This window comes from Pagrus pagrus (genome assembly GCF_965226575.1).
Source record: "Pagrus pagrus genome assembly, chromosome: 17".
NCBI classification, from domain to species: domain Eukaryota; kingdom Metazoa; phylum Chordata; class Actinopteri; order Spariformes; family Sparidae; genus Pagrus; species Pagrus pagrus.
This window is the reverse complement of record NC_140201.1, coordinates 16,706,072-16,730,098: the sequence shown is the minus strand read 5'-3', so window position 1 is coordinate 16,730,098 and position 24,027 is coordinate 16,706,072. Positions and strand designations below refer to the sequence as shown.

Genomic DNA, 24,027 nt, shown 5'->3' with positions numbered 1-24,027 from the left:
TCAACTGAGCAAAACCAATTTCTACAAACTGGGTCAAGCTCACACTGCACCCATGCCAACCTGCACACATGCATACGTGTACAAGCACATGCACAAAATGGCTTCAATCCCCTTGACCTTTCTTGCTCTTGCCAACATTTCAAGTAAGCACGCAGACACGCGCAGACACGCGCACACACACACACACACACACACACACACACACACACACACACACACACACACACACACACACACACATAGATAGTTATCTTCAGATTGGGATCAGCAAAGTAAAAGAGTGGGTTTGTCACAGTACTGACATTCATTCTGTTCATGGCCAAGTGGGGTTGACCAGTCCAGAGGAGGGATGCAAGGAGAAACAAAGAGAGAGACAGAAAGGTTGCCCATATTTTGCTGAAACTATGTTAAATCTCACACCCTCCACCCATCTGTAGAACCTTTAAAACTTGGCTCTATAAAATTTTTTATCAGGCCTGGGGAAAATGGAGCTGGACCATTGCAACTGTTGTGGTTAAATAGTTGACATGACAAGGGGTTCAACAGCGAAGATTACATTTTGTATTATAGAACATGAGGAAAAAATATTGCACAATTTTCATTAAGCATAGGCATATGTTTGCAAATAATGCTTTTAGGACTGTCACAACAGAGTAAAGTTTTGGTCAAGCCCAAAAACAAAAAACCCTGTTAAACCTACATTTTTACTACACTGATGGTATTAAAATATACGAATATAGCCTGGATTTTCCGTAGTCTAAGAAGCAAACAGCAATCTGTAACTCTTGTTTAATCTATTATCATCCCAAATATTTCTAACAATGTTTTGTCAAATGTCAAAATTTTACTTTTACAGTATCTTAAACCTGCACTAATTGATGTGTTTTGGCCACACCTCATGAAGTTGCATTGGCAAACATGTTGGTAAACAGGCTATCTGACTATTGAGGGAAGTATCTGACTATGAAGCTGCTAATGCTAGGAATCAACCAATACGTTTGTTTTAGGGCTGATACCTAATTTTCGTAACAATGGAGTCCAATAACCGATATTTGAAACCAATGTGCATTTGCAGTACAAATGAAAATCTTGATAGCTTCAGTTACTAGTTACTTTGTAGATTCATATTATTCAGTTTTGATGGGCTATTTATCATGACATGCAACCAATCAGGAAGTGTTGTAGGCTGGACGTTGAGTGAGACCAAAGAGTGGTGACTAGAGACAGAGAGACGCAGCTGACATTAGAATCAAGATAGCACAATTTAAATTAATTTAATTCATCTGGAACCTCACACAAAAAAGCAGTGATTCTGATAATGAAAAATGTTCATATAAATAATAAATAATTGGCCAGTCCAATAGTCTCAATATCAGGCCAATTTATGAGGCAATATATATATATATCGTGTATCACTAATAGAAACCAAACCAATAAGCTGAAAGACACTAAAATGCTCCACAGAGCTGAAAGGAACTGCAGAGCTGGGTGACAAACAAGTAACCACTTTCATATTACACATGGTGATTTTATCCGGTGTCAGTATGAAAATATTGTCCAGCTTCAAATGTGAGGATGTAAAGCTTTTTCTGTTTCATATCACGATGAAATGAATGATATTTGCAGTCTCATTTTAAACTCTAACAGCTATAGCTCTCTCAAACACTGCCACAGGTGTGGTGAAAGGCATCCACCTGTCACACCATACTTTTGAATACTATTGAATGTATTGTCACTCCACACATTATCACAGATTTTTGGTTGGTGAGTGAAGCAAATCTATCAGCCACTTTGCACATTTTGCTAACATTTGGCTGGTGGCTGGTGCTAATTTTGAGCCTTGCTTGTATTAAGAAAATGTATTAAATTACTTTGAAGACTAAAGCCAAGAGTATAAACCAACCAACAGTATTGATTTATATTAGATTCAATTAGAGGTGAAAAGTAAATAGTCAACTTGAAATAGAAGCCAGTTCTTTTTCTCAAGAACATGTCAACATGGTCAGGCACAAGATAGAGGCATGAAACAGCAACTACCCAACACACACTTTGTTTGACCTCAGTCGGTTAGGTTACTATCACACACCACATTAGACCTCACTTTATTTCCCTGCTATGTCGTTAGACAAAGCGTCCGTCCCTCGCGACAACCGTGTCCATTCATACCCATTAGGATGGCAGTAAATAGTTGGAGCCAACCGTGACTGGGGCTAATCTGATTGACTGACACAATGGACACTTGGGATAGACATATGAGTGAGCAGCCAATGGGAAAAGGAGCACACATAGACCAGCTACACATCACGATTATAGGAAGGCAATTGGTCACGGAAATGAAAAGCCATATCATTAACTGGTTTAAATGAGAGTCACACACACAAACTCCACGGGAGCTTTAAAACACAAACTCTTGTGTAGAAGATGCACACGCACAAAGTCAGATCAAATCCAATTTGATTAAGCTGTATTCAGTCTCCAACACACACACTGCTCTAAAGCATACTCACGTCACACACATGCACTAAGGTCAGATATGAGAAGTGTTGAGGTCAGAAGTTCATGAGGAGAACGAGCTGTGAGAAACGCTGAGTCATCCGTCAACCATGTAAAGTGATTACGATGAGACAACACTTATCCTTCCGTTCACACACACTTGATATAAATATTACAGTTTTAATGTGAAACAACCTCTTACATTGAGAGTCGTCACGCAAATTCAGGCCCTAATAACATATGATAAGGACAACAATGAACACAGTTATAGAGATTGTATCTGAATTATATAAAACGCATCAATTAGCCGCATGTGACATTTAAAATTGTTTTATAATAGAGACGACTGTTGAAATTAAATGCAATAAATACGAATTAACAACATACAGTGGTTTAAAAGGAGATACAGGTCCCTCCATGGAGCTTTATACAGTCCTGAGACACACCACCATCATTGAGACAAAGAGACTTCTTCTGTTCATTCCCCCACAGCAGTCAGCTGGGTTTCTCCCCCATTAAATCCCACTCTTTCTTCTCTTAGTTTATATGGTTTAGTATAAAGCAGAATACAGCCTTAGGTACAAGAAGAGTAAAAATACACTGAAATGGTGCCAAGCATAATAAAATTAAGGTGGACAAACCATTTTTTTTTTTCTTTTTTTTTTTTTTTTGCAGAATTAGAGGGAGGAAGGGCACTTTTCAATGTGAGTTATTTGTCGGATAAAAAAGAAATACATGAAAATAAATAACTTTTTGCATACATGCAAGTCCTAAATTAAAACTAAACTATCTTTGGTTCAGTGATCACCCTGTTAGCGCAGTATTATCCTGGCCATGTCAAATCTGTCAAGCAGTTAGAGTACAGCCTTTAGAAACACTTTTTGTGAAAACCACCAGGAGCTTCAAGGTGAGCTCACTGGCTTTCTTAGATCAAAGCTACACACACACTGATGGCCTGCATAGATGTACATGAAAGACAAACACAATCACACAAACGCAAAAACACACTGACAAATACTGAACATAAGCCTGCATTTAATACCTCATACTTAATCCTAGAGGTGTGCGACCTTACAGTTCACCTCAATAACACTATTATGTGAATCGTTGTAGATCCCTAAACAAATCCACAAATGATTTATATTCAATATTAGTCTTCCTCCAGTCAAAAATATGATTTTCGTCTTGTCCCTACAGTTGGATGTTTGAGCTTAACTGTTCAGAAAAGGATGTGTTGAGGTTGTCACCAGAAGGCTGTTTTCAAAGTTTGTGCTGAAAGAAGGAAGTTTCTCTGTGCTCACTGAAAATCAGACTCAGAAGTGGTGGGCCTACAAGGATGATTTATGACATCACAAATAGTTTGGAAGCCGATCCTGCTCAAATTTGCAGCTTATGAAAGTATGATGTAAAAACCTGAAACCACCAGTGCACATACAATGAGAATGTTGGCTGGTAGCCTTAATAATTATGCATGCAACCTGTAACTGCAACCTGAAAATGAGATGCATGTTAGGTTCAGTAATCAACAAAAGGAACTGACCTGAACAAACATACATCTAGAAGTGCAGGCAGGTGCTACCATCAGCCTCTTTCCCTCTTTCTCCAGACACACAAGCTTTGTGCTAGTCTGCAAAGACAGGGTCTCTTAAGGCCAAGGTCACCTCCCTGTAGACCACCACAGCACTGCTCTGGCTCACAGATGTTCACGCACATACACACCTCCACAGGGACCTCCAGAAAATGAAGTTGGAAGCTGAACACAAACAACCTTAAATGGACCGACATAAAGCATCGCCAGAGGCAATAACCAGCCACAGACTGTGTATTTGTTTGCATGTATACGCAGACTACTTGACCTGTGTATAGTCACTACTCCATGTTTATTTGTTTGGATGTTTTCTTGTTAGTGTTTACCTTTCTACATAATTGCCTTGTACTGTTTGCGACAGTTCTATTGTTTGTGTGTGTGTGTGTGTGTGTGTGTGTGTGTGTGTGTGTGTGTGTGTGTGTGTGTGTGTGTTGTTTTGGCGCTCCACACAGGTACACTGACAGCTTTTGTGAACAGGAGTCCTTGTATGTTCAAGCGGACTTGGCCAAAAAAAAACCTGATTCTGATTCTGGCGCGAGAGCATGTGTGTATTCATGTGTATGTCTCCCAGCAAACACATGTGAGTCAGTGCCTGTGCACTTGTTGAATAAACGATCTATTCCTGGGTCTGTCAAGGAAGTGGGGGGAGTTGAGGCGGGCCATTTGGATGCTGATCAGGACAGACGTGTGTGTATGTGGGTGTGTGGTGGTTGATGGTGGAGGAGGGCAGTGGAATCCACACCAGACCATCTATTATAATGACAGGAAGCAGGAAGTACAACCCCTTCACAGTCACATGGCTGCCAGCTGTCTTGGCAACTACAAGAGGGAAGATAGAGAAGATGATAGGGAGCATGTGTGTGTGCGCGCGTGTGTGTGTGTGTGTGTGTGTGTGTGTGTGTGTGTGTGTGCGTGGTATATATATATATATATACATATATATATATATATATATATATATATATATATATATATATATATATATACACATATATATATATATAATTAGGATAGAGAATGTGTAAGTGGAGCGGTATCTGTGCATTCCTACACGTGAGGATGGCATTTCTAAATGGTATATCTGCACTTGTAATAAGAACAAAGGCTTGAACTTTAAATAAGTGGAACAACTACAACTGTCAACCATCCAAATCTCCATTGTCTTTCTCCTCCATTAGGAAAAATTCGGATGTATATGCCTTGAATTTACAACCACCAACATGATGCCAAATCCAGTGAAGGACTAACCTCAGTTTTCACCATATGGATGTGTTTAGCAACTGCAGCTCAGAACACATGTGAACGCCTACTTGAAGAGACACATCTATGCACACATAACCTCACATGCAAACACACTCATTCACACACACGCACAGAAGCACACATAAGCTTTCTTGGGTACCATCTTCTTCCAAATCTATTCCATTATTACTTCCAAACTAAATCATGATGGAATGACACTCAAATATCTGGTAATTACTTTAATACATATACAACTGAAAATAGGATAACTCTCAGAGATCAGATCAATGATAAGCTCAGACCTTGATTTTCATTTCAGCATTATGTATTTGGGCTGAAAAAGTAAGAAAGATATTTAATACAAATACTAATAGCAGGTAACAAAAAAGCAATAATCAGGAAATGGCTGTGTAAAGAGACTCCAACCACACCTGAATGGAAACAATTAGTTTAGGACATTTATAGTATCAAACAATTGAGCTTTTCTCTCAGACATGCTACTGGAAAATGTGAAAAATACAGGAAAAAAGTGATTTCCTTACTATGTATGCATTTGTTTTTCCTTCTGAAGTAAGGAGAACAGAATCAACAGCTTTACATGACTCAAAGTCATGGACACTGCATGTAACCTAGCTTCTTTTCACTTCTAGTTATTGATGTCAAGAATTTCACTTTCACCTTTGATGATCCTGTCTGTCATCCCTTTGTCTGTCAGTTGTAAAAACATGTATTCTTACATTTGGAGATTAAGATTTGTACGACAGGGGCTCTCTGCAGCACTACAGTGCTTAAACTGTCAATAGACAAGTTTTCTGCTTCAAGATATCATTATGAAGTAAATGCTGATTGCACAATGTAAGGGATATAGAATAATAAAACCGTCTGTGTAACACTGGTTCCCTATAAACCTCGCTGTCACTTCACAATTTTGTCTGCCACCAGGCAAGCAGTCACCCGGAAAAGTGAAGGTTACCTGGTGAACCATTTCTATTATAGACTAAATGATTAAATAAAGTCACGTTTTGTCCTGTGTTGTTGTTATTTGCGACTCTGAGGACAACAGAAACAATCCAGCTGTCTTTGCAAAAGCTGTGGTAACAATAATGCCACTTCGAAACACTTGGGGGGAAAGTTATCTGTTGCCACTTTAATAATAATGCTGCTTTGTCACACATTTTATCTTGGATATTGCACATGGCAATATCGCAATTTCAATAATATTTTAATTAATTATGCAACCGTATTTAAAAATGTAACAATTTGAAGAATATGTAAGACACATACACAAATATATATCTATGTGTGCATACCACATGCATACACACAGCCATGCTCCCACATCCTTAAAGAATCATCTTGGCTCACTTTCATCTGTCAGCCTTTAAATCACTCCAGGTTTCCAGGCTGTGAACTGGCTAACCGAAAGAGTATCAAATTCAACCACACAACGGCGACAATCACTGCAACATGAAACCTTTTGTTGCTTCTTGTAACCTCTGCTGCCCCATGGACCCTAAAACAGCTTGAATCATAGACTATAGATTATAGGAATGTCAAGAGGAATCACTCATGCACATGCATACACATATACTCACCTTCAGACAGGTGGGCGGTTAGCGGTGTCTGTGTCTCCTTGCAGTAAGAGACCACCTCTTTGGGAAGGAAGTCTACCTGTGTGATCTTAGAGGCCCCCAGCCTCTGCATCCTGCGCCTGGGTAACAGAGACAAGATGTTCCTATTAGCAGAGTTACATTGTCTACATACAACAGGTTTGAATCAATAAATAACATGTAGAGCTCAATATTCAGAACATTGAGTCATTAGAGGGAAAGGAAGACGTACCCGAGCTCAGAATCAGCCTGCAGCTGCAGCACAGACGGGTCTGTGTCCCACTGCAGCGTCCTGATGTCACCAACAGGGGGGGGAAGAGAGGACATGCATGTTTACAAAAACATTATAACAAACACACAAACACTGGCCCACATGTATGTGCACACACACACTCACCCACAGACCACTTATCTAGAGAACAGCTTAACACAGGGATTCCCATCGAATTCATGCAGGCACTGTTAATGGAAAATGTTTAGATAAGTGGATATACTGTGGGAGGGCTATACATTAAGGAGACATTATATTTCATTATTTTTCAATGTATTCTATATAATCTGTCTTGTATTTATTTAAAATCTCTGCTTATCTCTTGTAATAGATTTCGTTAAATACTGTGTATTTATGGACAAACAATATCTCATTGTTTTGTGGAAGAAGGTCAAACTGATATAATTGTTTTCAGTGGAAAAACAACTTAACAACTTTTAAAAGCTGATTTGGATTTTTTAATCTTACAAAGCATCTAATTTTAGCAACATGAGTGATATTGTGTTTCTTTTATTACATATTTTGTCTTGTTGTTTCATATGCAAATGTGTGCCAAACGATACAATCTCAATTCCAAAAATGCTGGGACGCTGTGAAAAATGGAAATACAAACAGAATACTGCGAAATCCTTTTCAACCTATATTCCATTGAAAACAGTACAAAAACAATATATTGAGAAACTTTATTGTCAAACACTTGTTGAATTTGACGCCTGCAACAAGCAAAGTGAGAAGAACCACAGCGTCCCAACTTCTTTGTTATCATGGTTGTACATGAAAACCATGAGCAATGTATCAGCTACATGATTTCCACCTCACACCCACAGCACAACATACAGTGTATCATCTTTGTACATACAGTATATTCACACAACAACAATCAGCACATGAAAATCAAATTAAAATGCATTTATAAAGATTTAGCTTGCTCAACATGCATGACAAGGTACTTGCCATGCATGATCAGTGAGTTTGACAAACCATGAGTAAACTGCTGATCTCTTTAGTGCATTTGCTTGGTTCTTCAGCAGGTATAACTTGCTTTATATTGGGGAGGTAGGGATATCTTGCCTACAGGGAAATCAAACAGCAAGTGAAACCTTGAGAGAGTTTTATGACAACTTGGCTGGAATCTACTGGCTGTGAAAGGATAAAGCTTCCAACATCGCTTCACTTTTTGATGATACCTTTTAGGGCCAGTGAAGACGCCCACTGGACCTTCAGCTTGTGCCACACCGCGCCAGGTGAGAGTGTCAAGGCATTTCTTTAAGCCTGACACACCGGCTGTTTTTTCAGTAACAGCGATGACACTTTTTAAGCAGCAGATTGTCAACTCTGTGAAGGCTGAAATGACTTCTGTGGCTCAACTCATGCGAGCAGAAATCTTTGGAGCTGGTATTAAGGGAGACAGCGGGGCTTCAGACAGGAAGTCACCAGGGGAGAGCAGAGGAACGAAGGAAACAGAGGCACTGCGCCGTTTTGATTTTGCAAATCACGATGGGAACACATTGCTAAGACCACTGACAACACTGTGGGTGGCTCTCGGTGTTCACATGTGGGTATACTCAAGTAAATAAAAGAGGTGGGGGGGATTCCTGGGTTTGACGTGTAAATGCTTACCTTGAGATCTGTGCTTGGGACTTGTTTTTAGAGAAACCTGACCTATGAAGGGACACACATACACAGCCACAAATGGAGAAGCTCAAAATGGCATGCCATCATCCAGGGTGGATTTGGGGGAGAAAAAAAATCTTTCATTCCAGACACTGACTCACCAATTTGTAAAATCCAATTGGTAAAATCTAAAAAGGAACAAAGAGTCTTATGCAGTATATGATAATTTATTTCTGCTGGGAACTTGAGCGAGTTCCCACACATTCTTCATCCCCAATTCCACCCCTGGCCATACCAGAACAACACATCACTAATGACTCCTGAGGGCATCACTCACACGCTGACCTCTACAGTCAGCTGCCATTAAAAAGCAAATGGAAAGCGCTTGATGACCACTCTCTTCTCAACTGTGGGTTCAATTCACCAGAGCAGCCATGTGCAGGCCTTAAAGGTGAATTGTTGCTATGCTGGTCTTGGGTGTTGCGGATATATAAGACTTAGACTTTCTTTATTTGTCATTCAAAATTACACTTTACAGTGCAGATCAGAATTAAGTTTTGTTGCATTTGGCTCAGTATAGCACAGGATAAAGACAGCAGCAGGTATATAAGCATATAAACACATGCTGCAGTGGCACATAAGCATGTAAGCACTGTGAAGAGACCCCTTCAAAACAGTGACAATGGGAAAATCTTACATTTTGTCACTTGTGCTCAAATCAGCTATTTGCCCTTCCAGCAAATGTTGACGTTAATGCCTATCGGGCTCTATATTCAAAACATTTTCCATGAACTTGCTCACTAAGGCTTCTTTCTGAAGGTTTACATAATGATATAAATAATATCTGGAGATTTGTGTCTCTAATTAATATCAAACCAACAACTAACAGACTTACCTCAAGATCAGACCTAACATCTAAGGACTATTCATGAGACGCAACAAGCTGTGCTACAGTGGTCATCAAAACACCAGATGCCATGACAAGTGACAGATACCACATTTAAAACCTAACAAGGCACCACGACCTCACACTCATCCTTACCTAAACCTGCTGTGCCATTGACAAAAAAAGGGGACAGAATATTTGTCAGAAGTGTCTAGAAATATCCACAGCCCAAAGCAACTTCACATCTTCATCATCTTGAAGAAGATTCTTTCAAGTGTAAGACTCAGGCACCACACACAGTTTACCGGTTACCTTAATGAGGTTGATAAAGTGTGATATTTCTTTCACATTTATAGCGCTTACTTTTTAGAAAAATATTGAGGTATTTTAATTTTTTAGCTTTGTAATTTAAAACAGGACATTTCTTAACCCAAGTCCACATTTCAGTCCGGGACATTGAACTCTGTGTGCCTTGTTACCTGCTTGCTGCTCCTCCATCAGCTGAATCCTGGCTTCCCGTCTCACTGGGCGTGCTCACTGATTTGGATGGGGACACAGGGGTCGGGACTAAATAATGAAAATAACATGAGTCGAACATTAAAGGCTGTAAAGAATGGACTGCTCAAAGAAATTGTGATGAAAAGCAAGTAGTAAAACGAGGGATGGACAAATAAAATTATTAAAAGAAGGAGAGGGAAGGCAGGGCATTAAATGCAAGGCTGATTTTATATTCATTATTCATTCGTACTCAGCTTCGTTTAAGGATGCATTATAAATAACTTAAGCTGATAACAGGCGTAGCAGTGACCCAAATTTACGGTGCTGATGAAGGTGTTGTTACAGTTTCCGACCACTAGAGTACAGTGCTTCCAGCTTACTGGAGGTGACAGACACCCAGGAGACTCAACCTGCAGTAATTTTAAGATTTGTGGCACAAGTAAAAGGAAGAGCAGCAAACTTTTCTAAATACATGTGGGCTTCTTAGAAATAAGCAGATTATTTCTGCTGTATGCTGAGTTCAGTTTGACTATTTAAGTGTTCCTCAGAGGCTGTTATTAATGAAGTTTTGTGTCATTTAATATGGGCAAGGTCGTAACTGCTAACTAAACCTTTCACAGCACAGTCACAAGAGAACAGTGAAAGAACATTTGGAAATTCATTTATTGTTTAGGGTATAAGACCATCATGTACCTAGAGGAGGCTCCGGTGAGATGCCGATACTCTGTAGCAGGGCCTCAGTCTCTCTGCGCTTGCGGTCTAAGTCTGAATCCTCTGGGGTCATCTCTCTCTTCTGCTGGCTCTCTGACTGCTCAGGAAACATGGAGAAGTGTCAGCTTATCATCACGTGTCAAAGAACAAATAAAAACATGCACGTGCATGCACATTTTGATCAAGAATTCTAAGACCAACCTTCTGCAAACACAGAGATGTTTGTATGCACGCATGGACACACACAACCTCAGCCTTTTTTGTGTCACGGCCTGACAAAAAGCAATCGAACACACAAACAACACACACTAGAGTGCCATACGGTATGAGTGCCAGTTGTATGATTTTACTCACTTTTTTCCTTACCTCTTTCTTCTTCCTCTCCTCCTCCTTTCTCTTTTTCTCCTCCCTGATTTGGGCGAGGCGCTGCTTCTTGCGCTCCAGCTCCGCTTTTAGGTCGCTTTTGTCCGACATGGCGTCCTATAGGGCTTCAAGGAAGGAAGAGGATCAGACAGGGATGAGCTATGTATGGCAATGTGACAATATGCTCTGTTCTCACTGTTACATGATATTGTATAGAGGAGCATAGGTTTGTCCAGTGAGCGTCAGTGATGCTTCAAAGAGCCCAATGGGTGTGGCAGTTACAAGGACTTGATATTGGCAAAACAGCTGTCGATACTAGGCCACACCGAGCCGAGAGGGACTTTCACATTGGTGTGACACTTGAATACCTATTCCTGCAGAACTGGTCCAGTGCATGTAGGCTATATATAGACAGCCACTTCTTCTTCTGTTCACTTCCCTAGTTGATCACGATAGTTGCAAAATACTCCCCAAATATGAGTCTACTGTGCTTAATAATTTGATGATGATTTCATAGTAAGGTGTAAAACATTAACACTTCTATTGCCACTATTCAGGTTCGCTGAACATTCAGAAAATACTAGCGTGATTAATTCAGAAGATAACTGAGTCTAAGTCGGGGGAAACATACTAAAAGTAGCCCTGCGATTCTAGTATCAGGCTCACTGACTATGCACTGAGCTATTTCAGAAAGGTGGGCCACCTATTTATAGCAGTCTGCACCCAGGCCAGTGATTTGCTGGGTATTAGGCCAGTGTCACATCCCTACATCCCAGACAATGCAAATGAATGGAGGAGGCTTGACCCTGGGGGTTTGAAAACGTCTGTCAAAGCTATTTGTAACAATAAATGGGAGATTAATACATGTATGTACGCAGTTACAACATGAAAAATAAAGGAACTGATGCATTTACAGAATAAACACAGCCATATAGATAATTGTGAATATAGGAAGAAAAGAAAAAAAACCTTTACGTGGTCGTTTAACCAGCTAATTGACGCTAGCAGGGCATGCATACATTAGCAGCTAGCTAATCACAAATATGACAGCATTTGTGATTACGTCAATGCGTTTAAGGCCTTGAAATAAATACTATAATGGATTCTGGTAACGTACACCCAACAAAAAAAGGGACTATTTTATCTCAAATAACCGTATGAGGCACTGTTATTGTTTCACTCGTACCTTGTCCACTCGCACTGATAATGATGTGTCACCCGGCAAAGATGCTGTCTCACTGCTGCACCCCGAAAGAAAGGAAATCAATCGAGGCCTCTCGGGCACCAACGAATAGGTCGTTTGAACCTTTTCGTGTGGCTATTGGTGACACTGGTTGAAACGGAGCATTTCAGCGGTCGATGACCCAAATAAGACATAAAACAGGTGCACAGCACGCCGATACATCCCTAGGAAGAGTAGGATGATGCTGAGCAGGAGGAGAGGAAATCCCACCTCCTCTGACACGCACCGTCATCGTCTCATGGCTTTTGCAACGCCGCCATCTTCTGGCCATTTGGAGAAGTGCGTTCGAGGAGCCAAAACCGATTATAACAACTGTTAATACTTTTCAGACATTACTTAACCATAATACGCCGTCTCGAAAGTTTTGGGACAGGTAGAAAGTATGTAACTCGTGGTTGAACCCCTTCCTGGTGAGTTTTAGTTAGCGGACAGCTAATATTTAATACCGAAAAAGTGAAGCAGCAACGTGAGTTAGCTACATTGCAACGGCTGGTCCAGCTGTGTCCTAAATGAAGACCTGTATTATCTCAGAAATAGTCTTTTAAATAATTCGACAAGCGTTGAAAAATGTAAAATAATGTAAAGGTATTTTGGTTAACTCGTCGGTAGGGGATGCTGTAATAAAGGAGTATACTGTTTTACAGCTCGTTGGATGTTGTGAGGAAAAAAGGCTTATTCTTCTTCTTCTTCTTCTTCTTCCTTTTCTTCTTCTTCTTCTTCTTCTTGGAGGTTTTGTCGGTGCTGGCATCCTTAGTGTTTGTATTACTGCCATCTCTGGATCTCAGTGCTTCTTAATTATTATTTTCTTCGGTATAATGTCCTGAACTCTGATTTTGAAAGTTTGAGACAGATGTCTTTTTATTTTAACAGCTTTTCTTCTTCTTCTTCTTCTTCTTCTTCTTCTTCTTCTACTTCTTCTTCTTCTTCTTCTTCTTCTTCTTCTGTGTTGCCATCTCTTGATCCAAGCGCTGTTGCCCCTCTTTAATGATTTTCTTCCATGTAATGTCCTTTCCCTCTTATTTTGAAAGCACTTATATGAGCAAGAACCCAAATCAATGTGACCCCTTAATGCTATCTTTAAAGTCTATCATTACACTGTCTGTTATTGGATCTTTCGATCCATAGGTCAACACCTGCTTAATCTTGTTTGTCAATCTGCACTTTTATTTCTTCCCTCAATTAGAAGCAATTCCAAATCTACCATCAGAGATTCTAGTCAACACACATATAACCTATATCCCAGGTGGAAAAACTCCTTTTCCTAGTCTCTTGCTGCTGCGTCCTATAGCCAAGATTTGTTTTTGATGTTTTCTCCTCTTCCCAGTAAGCTTTAGGGTGGGTGTCTCCATGACCTCACAAATCCATCCAATAGTTGACTTAGACTTGCTCTCTCTGCTTAGTGGCATTTTTCATGTCTCGACTTGTAAGGTACACACAGGTAAGGTCTTACTGCTCCTACGCAGCTGAAACTCAACTGAAAACATACAATTTTGTGTACACTAGCTTTTATAAAATTATTTGTTTTTTCTTTGATTACATATATTTCCCCGACAATTAATAATCATAATACACATTTAATTAATTGTCATACTTTGCAAACAGGCTGGCCAATAATATCATTATATCACAGGCACTCGACTTGTGTTGACTTGACACAACATGTGACTTGTTTTGGGACTTGAACCAAAATTGAGTCACATGTCTGCAATAAAGCACTACAAGCGCTTATATGTTTTGTGTTATTAAGTATATAAAGTACTTTTTTTAATTTAAGTACAGCATTGTTATAAATGTACTTAGTTACCTTCCACTGCTGGTTACAATAGGCCCTTTACAAACTACTATAACACTTCCACCACATACTTCAATGCCGGAAAACTCTGTGCCCTCAATGGTTGTCTTTGACGTCAATCCCGCCCTCTCCCCGCCCAACAACAACCCACGTCACTCGGCGTTGGAAGTAGTGTTTGAAGGACATTCAACAACTTGCCGAGATGGAAGGAAACTGCCCGAGAAAAACAATGATGGGGAACTCGTGAACAGCATCCGTACAGATGTCAGTTTAACGAAAGGTTTCTTGTTGGTTTCTTGTAGCTTTAGCCCTGCTAGCTTCACTGTGGTCAAACTGGAGCGTGCTGAAGAAAGGAAGGACAGTTCGTCCCCGATTCACTGACACTTGGAGTCTGTAGGTTAAAAGAGAGGAAACATGAAGTTTGCTCAGTTTTTGCTGAAAAATGGCTCCGTCGCGGGAATACCGAAACAAGTGGAGAGGTTTGCCAAGTTTTCTCCCTCTCCCCTGTCCATGAAGCAGTTCCTTGACTTTGGTGAGTGTTTGGGGTGGCTTGTATTGGACACTGCACGTTACTTATAACTCTTCCACACACTCACACGGCAGTTGCACAACTCTACAGTTGTGTAGCTACAAGTCAATAACGGAGGACTGCAGTTGTAATACACATGCACTGTATAAGATTGTGAGGTTACCACTTTGACCTCTGACTGATTGAATCTTCAGTGGTGGACACAGTTGGGTCCTGCAATGATTATCAGAAGAAACACAATGTGGTTTATCTCTGCATTGACATTTGAACCGCTCATGTTTCTGCTACCTCAGCAAAAAAAAAAAAAAAAAAAAAAAAAATAGGCATACAAATATGCACGAATAAGTTCACAATTAATTCTGGACAAAGCTGCTGTTTTTTGTCAGGATGGGGTCAAAGTTGGATGCTTGCTCAGTAATTTCCCACCTCTCTCTGTCCCTCATGTGACTGCAGGCTCGGCCAATGCATGTGAGAAGACCTCGTTTGTGTTCCTGCGGCAGGAGCTTCCTGTCAGACTGGCCAACATCATGAAGGAAATTGATTTTCTCCCTGACAAGCTCCTCGGCACTCCATCCCTAAAGCTCCTCACCAGCTGGTAGGATCCCTAGACTCCACTGCAAATCTGTCTATAGCCCTGTAATCTGTCGTACCCGAAAAATCAGTGTCACCAAACTCTAAAATAACAAATCTTCTCTGCAACACATTGTCACATCTTGTTATAACAGAAATGAGGAAAGGGAACATCAGGGTGCCGAGAGACTGTAGACAGAAAGTCCTGCTGTGCGTCTGCTGTCACTTATTTTCATGTTCCGCAACTGCACAAGGTCGTACAGGGTTTGGTTCTCCATTTGACAGGGGATGTTTATGAAACAGTAGTGTCTGGGTCATTTAAAGTCTCTCGTTATTGTCTCATAAAGCATTCTTCACTTGTATTCCAGCCCTCTTATACACTGTATGCAGTATTCCCCCTTTAGTTTTGTTTAATGCCATGATGTAACTACTTTATTGACTTATTGTACACATCTTATCTTATCGTACACATCTATCAATTGTATGTACTGTACATGACCTCGATCGTTTTTGCTGACCTCGATATTGCCTGTTGTGTTTCCATGCCAACACGATGCCAGCAGGGTTTTCCCTGTCATTTTAAGATTTGGGTGCAGTCCCAAAGCATTCTTTCTTATTTTATTTATTGTTTAGGTTGTGTGTTTTCATTTTATTTCTGTTTATTATTTATGCTATTTTAGTGTTTTTCACATTACAGTTCCAATGTCTAAATATTAAAGGATTTAGTGGCATCTAGCAGATTACAACCACCTAAACACATCTAAACACAACAATTTTACGTAACTGCGAATATTATAGTCCATTTCTGTCAATAGAGCCCCATAAATCCTACACACTGCCCCTTTAAGAGTTGATAGTTCATCGATCTTTGAAAGGATGCACTTTTATGCATTATTATACTATTATATTATTGTTATATCAGTGGCATAAAATGGTCATAAAATTACAATAATAATAGTTTATTGCAACTATCTCTGGACAGTATACGTAATTATTGTGGCAGGCCTACTAGTCACATGCTTCCAGCTGTCATCTGCTGAAAGCTGTTGATGTTGTCAGAGGTCGTGTGAGGTTTGTCCTCGTGTCACTCCCCTCCTGCCTCACAGTGCTGCTCTCTGTGCACTCGCTCACCATTGATCTGGGAACATGCTCCATGATCTTTGTTTGGATTAGATAGGCAATGTACTGACTAACCTCCCAGCCCCTGTTGTCATGTTATGTAATAGACCTAAATAGATTAGGTGTCTTATGTAGATTATGTATAGACTGTGCGATTTCATGTTGTACCATAAAGATGCAGCGCAGACTTTGAATTGTACCGAAAGCATACAACTCACCAGTTCCACAGTTTTTTGTTCGTTTGTGGTTACAAGCCTCAGACAGAGTTATACCAGCATGTCCACACACTCATTTCTAAGAACACTTGAACATGTATACATGCTACAATGAGTGCAAGGCTGTAAGCATTGAGTGTGCACCCAAGTATAGGTGTGTTTATGATAATTATGTCAGTCTTTGGCTTTCAGAAGTTAAGCCTGGACGCACGGGACTGGGTGGAAATCAACCGCACTCTCCTGTCTTGTACCTCCAGTTTGTTACTTATACTGCAACGAATAAGTGCTAAAGAAGACAGCTGTAGGAGAGTTGCCAGATCTCTCTGTGGATTTCTTTTTTCCACCACAGCTGTACTTCCTGTTAGCATTCTGTTACACCACAGTATTCTACTGTAAACGTGAAGACATAAGGTCAATACCCAGCCCCTGCCACAGTAGCGTCTGTATTTGGCCACTGCACCTCCTGGACTGTACAATGCTGCGGAGCTCTTTAGATTCACAGCAAAACAGTTGATCTGCCTCTTGCTAATGTTGCCGATCAGTTGAAAGAGGCAACGCCATGATATCTGTTGGCAAGCTTGCACAATTACAAGCAGCAAAAAGTCTATTTCAAGGTGCACTGGCCAAATCCAAGAGCCGAAGGTCAGTTGAGGGACAAACTGAGCATGTAAAAAGTCCCAGCCACACTGCTGTTGTTCACCTTTCACCCACTTTTCTGCAGCGAGACAGAGAGAGAGAGAGAGAGTGTGACTTAATGAGCTCAGCACTCTCAGTCTTCCTCATCCGTGAAGAAGTGTACTGATAAAACAAGCAGCTGTTATATAAAGAGTAGACAGTGCTATTCTAATCATTTGGAAATGCTTTATGCCTAATTATAATGCATTAATGTAAAGGCATAGTTTCACATTAAAGCAGCATTACATAGAAATTGGAATTTTTTAGTGATTTGTCACCCTCACATGTTTCTGTAACAATATTGTGAGATGTTAGTTGTTGATGTAAGTAAAGGTACGTGCTAACTACAAACTAAATTCTGATGCATCTTACCAATGCCATGTCCTTTTACTTACTTACTTATATTATGAAGTAAGCATGCATGCTCAGTCCTTCATTGCTGTGCGACAGTCAAAGTTTGCACAAGCTTGCACATTACTCAGAACAGTGAGCTGAGCCAGAGACAAGCTGAGACAATAACACGTGGCTCTATCATGCTACCGGATAAATTGGTGTCTAAGTGGACTGACTTGGCCTATGAACAAAAACTAGCACATTGACATTGTGAGCACAGGCAAGCATCGAGCAAGTGCAACAACACAAGAAGTAAGCCAATAAAATTACTAAATAGTTGAACAGCAACAAGTCCAGAGCGGCGTCTGGAATGCAGCCTTTTATTTTGCAAACCTTCCACCTAGGCTTTACATAATGTTGCTTTAATGTTTTCATGAGATGTTTATTTCATTTGAGACCCTTCCTTCTCTGTCCACCAGGTATTCACAGAGTTTGATGGAGCTCATAGATTTTTTAGAAAGAGATCCAGATGATAAGGATGTCCTGAAAAGGTAAGTCATGTACAGACACTTTCCACCATATACTTTTTACCTGTGTAAACCTTGAGAATGTCTCTGTCAGGTGAGCCTGAAAACTGGCTGTATTGTAAACAGGTGTGGTCATATAATTTATGTTCAGCATACAGTTCAATATTTGCTGCTTTGGTGGGGACTTTTTATTCGGCGCCGTCTGTTAGAGCTTTTGAATCTTTGAATAGGGTTACTTCAAATTGATGATTGAATTATGCTGTTATAATTAGCACTCCTGCAGCCACCAGTGGACACTTCAGCACTGATTTGAGTAGATTTAACTGCTCTGACTGCTTGTGCTCTCTTGTTTGAAGTAGCTCCAGTGGATATTGGTAGATTCTTAGTAGGCTTGTCTGTGCATGTAAGTGTATGCATGTGCTGGAGCTGCAATGATAAATAATTTAGCTGTCAACTATTAAAAAACAGAAACAAAATGATCTGATTCCAGCTTTGTACATGTGAATATATTTTTCACACAACACAGCAAATGCCATTAAAATGTTCTAGTTTAAATTCCCATTTCAATACAATTAGATAGAAATCAACTACATAACTTTTTTCCACAAAACGCCCTTTTGTCATTTGAATATGCTACAGTTTGCCATGTACCATCATATACTCACATATCCATCACGTCTTTGCCCACAGCTTCACACAGACTCTGGTGAACGTCCGTAATCGGCACAACAACGTGGTGCCCACCATGGCTCAGGGCGTGGTGGAGTACAAGGAGGCCTTTGGCGTGGACCCCGTCACCAACCAGAACGTCCAGTACTTCCTGGACCGCTTCTACATGAGCCGCATCTCCACACGCATGCTCATGAACCAGCACAGTCAGTATTGCACTGGGTGATTGACTGTGAGTTAATCAACACAGTTGCTCACACTCGAAGCTAATGTCATTAAATTGAACTCGGAGTGCTGATGATGCTTGAGAGTGAGCATTCAGAGGTGTTAAGGCTCTGTTAGCAATACGTGCTCCAGCTGCAAAGACCTCACTCAGCCTGTACTTTGTATTTGATTTGAATATTGACGATTGTACAACATCTTCGGACAGTGAACCGCGCGTCTGTACATTTTTGAGTCACACACATTTGTTGCATTGTGCCCTGTAGCATTAATCTTCGAAGGCAGTGTGAACCCAGCCCATCCCAAACATATTGGCAGCATTGACCCCAGCTGTGACACTGTGGAGGTAGTAAAAGGTAATGAGTGATCTTCTTCAGCTATACACACACAGACACACACACGCTGATTGTGTTATCTATATTCCAGCCCTGTGTTTGTGCAGATTCATGACAGTTTGACCTTCTTATTATCAGATATTTTTAGAATCATTGTACAGAGTGGGGAAGTGGAAATGTGTTATCGTTATGTGCATGGCTGTAATAGACCCACATTTGAATGCTGTGTGAACTAATTCACTAAAAAACAATGTTCTTCTGCATTTCAGCACGAGTCTTAAGAATTTCTCATGGTGAAAAGTAACCACAGATGTATTTTGTTTCACTGTGCAGATGCCTATGAGACGTCAAAGATGTTGTGCGAGCAGTATTACCTGACCTCTCCTGATATGGAGATCACAGAAGTCAACTGTAAGTCATGCAAGACAGCCATGATGTTTTTCTTTGCAGGTATTTTCTTGTATGTGTTTGTCCAAATTTTTTATAGGTCAAAGCTCTTGTCTGCACTGCATTTTTCTGCATACCATCTGCTGCTAGGATTAATCATTTGTTGATCTTTGAGGCCCTTTGTGTCTGTTTACTGTCAGCTGAACTGGCAAGAGCCAGCAGTAGCATTTGACATTCCACAGTTGAGAAAAAGATGACCTAATCAGAGACAGACCAGGGAAAGACTGGAAAAAACTGGGGGTAGTATGATTAAACAGATTAAATAAGTTATACTCAAAATCCTGTTGCAGTGGCTTTAAATATGAACTGTACAGAATGTTCTTGGCAGATGAGATCTACATGATACAAATCAAAATGATGAATGAAGTCATGTCTTGTACTTTGCTTGATTTGGCAACAGTGGCTCTAATCTTTTTTAGCTGGTTGGTCTTGAAAGAGTTAGTATGTATTTTTAAAAAGCACACAGCTCTCCCAGAAGTTTCAACATACTGTGGCACACTCACTGGTGTACTTTCAGTCATGTGAGCAATATTTTAATGTCTTTCACAGCCAAAAACCCTGGCCAGCCCCTCCACATTGTCTATGTGCCATCCCATCTCTACCATATGCTGTTTGAGCTTTTCAAGGTACAGTACCCAACGAACCTGAAGATGTATATTATCCTCACCGTGTGTCTGCTCTGTAATTTTCTCATCCACTGTGATTGTTCTCTGTCAGAACGCTATGAGAGCTACAGTAGAGACCCATGAGACGAGCCTGACGTTGCCCCCGATCAAAGTGCGAGTCTCACTGGGAAGCGAGGACCTCACTATCAAGGTAACTGAAGACACAGAGTGTTTAGATGGAGAACAACTGTTGTAGGTGCTATTTTACTGGATGTGAGCCTGCTGACAGAACAATGAGAAGACCCTTGTGATTCTTAACATACCTCTCCTACATTTTTAGATGTCTGACAGAGGAGGCGGAGTCCCTCTGAGGAAGATCGAGCGTCTGTTCAGCTACATGTACTCCACGGCTCCCAGTCCAGTCCACGCAGACAACTCCCGCAATGCACCTCTGGTGAGATTAAACCTGTTTTATAACCACTTTATTGCTCATGTCTTGGGTGTTGATGAGTGTCTTAGTGCCCATTGTGCTGCAAAACTACAAGCTTTAAACATGAGATGCAGCTCAGTAAAACCTCCCTGTGATGTTGTAAACTGGGATTAAAAATAAACTAAATTGAGACTCAGACAACTGAGCATGGTTGCATATTAGCTTATTACGAAGAGAAATGCGGTCAGCCTCATGTCATTGGATTAAAGTGTTACCACATGAGAACTGACGAGTTGCTACAAAGAAAACCCTCTTCGACAGTAGCTCAGTATCTAATTTTCTATATTGATACTGTAACCATGTTATTTTTCCTTCCCTCCCTCCTTCCTTCAGGCTGGTTTCGGCTATGGCCTTCCCATCTCCCGTCTGTATGCCAAGTACTTCCAGGGAGACCTGCAGCTCTACTCCATGGAGGGCTACGGCACCTCAGCTGTCATATACTTGAAAGTGAGAACAGCATCACCTCTTTACACTATGTCAAAAATAAAAGGTGCCAGGATGGTGGGAATTAGACAAAAACATGGCTTTCAGTTATCACATTGTGTCTGATTAGTTTTACACAGCATCCTAACTTGTTTAGAATCAGGTTTCTTAAAAAGTGGAACAACAACCAACACAATGAATGTTTGACATGGTAAAATATGGTTTTCATAGACTCCTCGTGGACATCTTTTGAATGTTCGACAAAGATGTTGACTCCAGACTAATAAGTTCCCTTCTGCTCTGTATCACAGGCCTTGTCCTCAGAGTCAGTGGAGAGACTTCCTGTTTTCAATAAGTCAGCCCTACGGCATTACCAGACGACCACAGAGGCTGACGACTGGTGCATGCCCAGCAAGGATCCAAGGAAACTGGGCAAGTATGACAGGTGATGGTGGGCCGAGGCAGGAAATGGAGGACACTACAAAATAGTTTGAATAAAAGAATAATAGGATTAAGAAGAAGGTCCATGTTGGAAGAAATGAATCGACTTGTACTGTACGTGGGAGAAGGCATCAAATCAGCACTTTGCTGGACCTGGACTTGTGTGAGAAAGGAATCCACATCACATCTAGAGAAACCTAGATGGACAAAACACTCGCAAAACACAAAAACGCTCATTGTTGGTGTCAAGAATCAGATAAATGCTGCTGGACTATTACAGCCAGCCTCTATAGGCAATTTAACCCAACAAGCTGTCACCTCATTTAATTTCATTATACACTCTTAAAGGCTGCTAATGGTAATGGAACTAGTATTAATGTCTTCTTGCCTCACTCATTACACACTTTTCAGTTATCTAGTTAAAACAGCATGGTTACACTGTAGATCAAGCATGCAAGCTGTTGTGTTTATGTCAGGTTTGCCTTTCATAACGTATAATTTCGTAATCTAAAGACTGGTGCTCTTTGGTTAATTGAATTACTGGGTAACGAAACACAGGGGGGATATGTTCAATGACTCCAGCATACACACAAAGGGAACAAAGTATGTTCCATTACGTTTGTTCATATAGGCATTTTCAGTCTTTGCAGCACTACGCACAACTTCGACATTTCTCCAGCATTTCAAAGACACTATAAGAAGAATCTGCACTGGTTATACATTGGTGTATAATAGAATTATTTTATTGTTCAAACAATTGTTCAATTTTTAATTATTTAGCTTGTTCAAGATAAGATGTAAACAAAATACGATCATTTTTGATGGAGGATTCTGTTTATTAATGATCTCCCTGCCTTGTGCCTTAGCGATCAACACATGCAAGCTGAATCATTTTTAAAAGATTATGAATATTGAGACAATGTATTGTAAGACGTGTAGGCATCCTTCCACAGAAGCGCTTTCTGTTAAAACATAGTATTGCAACCTATTTGAAGTTAATATGTATGGTTGATGTGTGAGAAATTGTATTTTACTTGGAACAACTGCCAAGGTAACCTCGACTTTCGCAATAATTTCCCTCTGTTGAAACGTGTTTAATGGCAGCAGGAGCTAAAATACACACATTTTACACCTTTTCCAAGAGAATTTTCTGTGTTTGTCTGCACGTTAAAGGTCATTAATGATAATTTCACCCAAATTGTTTTGTAATGATGCATGCATTGTATATTTAAGTAACTCACATTAGAGGGTGTTGAGGCCTGTGTGAGATGTTAAATGTTGCAGAAACTCTACTTAAGCTTTCTGCCGAGTGACATACTGTAAACCATCATGCTCGGGTTGGTGATATATATTAGGATGATAGACACTGACACAGAAAGGTGCTTAGACATTGCAAGCTGTATTTGTGTAATAGATATTTACGTATCTGTATCCAACAATTTCACATTGCTGTGTCTTCATAGCATACCAGACTTTCATTCACTTCTCTTGTAAGAGCAAATTCAGTCTTTGCCAAGTTTGAAACGTTTAGAATTGCCCTGGGAACTTGCTGATTAATTCATATGTTTTAGATTTGTATGATTTGGGAACATTTGTGTAATAAAAACATCACTCTCAAAGGCCAAGTGCACTGAAGCTGTGGCTCACCACACAAAGGACCAGTGAATGTAGCAAATAAAAATCTTGTGTAACTTCTCATGGCATCATTTGGTATTCTTGTAGACTCAGCCCTGGGCTTCTATTTGCCCTCAGTTACTGGTTGTTGTATGTTTGTTGGCATTTTGTGACAAATTCATCCAGGCAACATGAAAGGATCCAGGTTTCATTAGATCTCAGAAGTAAGTTGTTGTTCCCCTCCTTGTCCCTGTTTCCCTCCTCTCTCCACAGCTTGTTTTCGGAAACTTTGCTCTGTCTCTCTGTCATCGTCGCAGACACAGTTCAGTGGCTTTTCGTGGCCAGCTGCCAATAGGCCGAGAACAGGCTGTCCCATTCTGATTTGCCCCATCATTAGTGTGCTCCATTCTGGTTGTGTTACTTTTCTCTGTTTGTCTCTTTGTTTTCCAGTTGAGATGTTACTGGCATGGCAGCAATGAAAAGACAGCGTTATGCAAGCTCA

The 24,027-nt window shown here is 40.4% G+C and overlaps 2 protein-coding genes across 14 annotated transcripts in view; one reads left to right on the top strand and one right to left on the bottom strand.

Annotated features, from left to right (window-relative positions):
• dync1i1a (dynein cytoplasmic 1 intermediate chain 1a) overlaps positions 1-13,314 on the bottom strand; it is a 56,152-nt gene extending 42,838 nt beyond the window's left edge. Inside the window, exons 1-7 of one of the 13 annotated variants that reach the window (XM_084378846.1) lie at positions 12,463-13,314; positions 11,268-11,401; positions 10,896-11,010; positions 10,184-10,322; positions 8,825-8,866; positions 7,166-7,225; positions 6,919-7,034 (exon numbers count right to left, since the gene is read on the bottom strand). In XM_084378846.1, the coding sequence (XP_084234972.1) occupies positions 6,919-7,034; positions 7,166-7,225; positions 8,825-8,866; positions 10,184-10,322; positions 10,896-11,010; positions 11,268-11,387 (592 nt within the window). In that variant the 5' untranslated portion in view covers positions 11,388-11,401; positions 12,463-13,314. Of the gene's footprint in view, positions 1-6,918; positions 7,035-7,165; positions 7,226-8,824; positions 8,867-8,979; positions 9,007-10,183; positions 10,323-10,895; positions 11,011-11,267; positions 11,402-12,462 lie in introns of all 13 variants that reach the window. The other 12 variants (XM_084378844.1, XM_084378845.1, XM_084378848.1 and 9 more) reach the window with 12 other exon arrangements.
• A 1,176-nt stretch (positions 13,315-14,490) lies between these two features.
• pdk4 (pyruvate dehydrogenase kinase, isozyme 4) lies at positions 14,491-23,607 on the top strand. The gene is made up of 11 exons (XM_084378968.1): positions 14,491-14,843; positions 15,294-15,435; positions 18,232-18,303; positions 18,970-19,154; positions 19,437-19,526; positions 19,839-19,916; positions 20,502-20,578; positions 20,670-20,768; positions 20,898-21,011; positions 21,381-21,494; positions 21,782-23,607. Exons 1-11 carry the CDS (start codon positions 14,726-14,728, stop codon positions 21,917-21,919), a joined length of 1,227 nt encoding a protein of 408 aa, XP_084235094.1. The 5' UTR covers positions 14,491-14,725; the 3' UTR covers positions 21,920-23,607.
• The last annotated feature ends 420 nt before the right edge of the window (positions 23,608-24,027 follow it).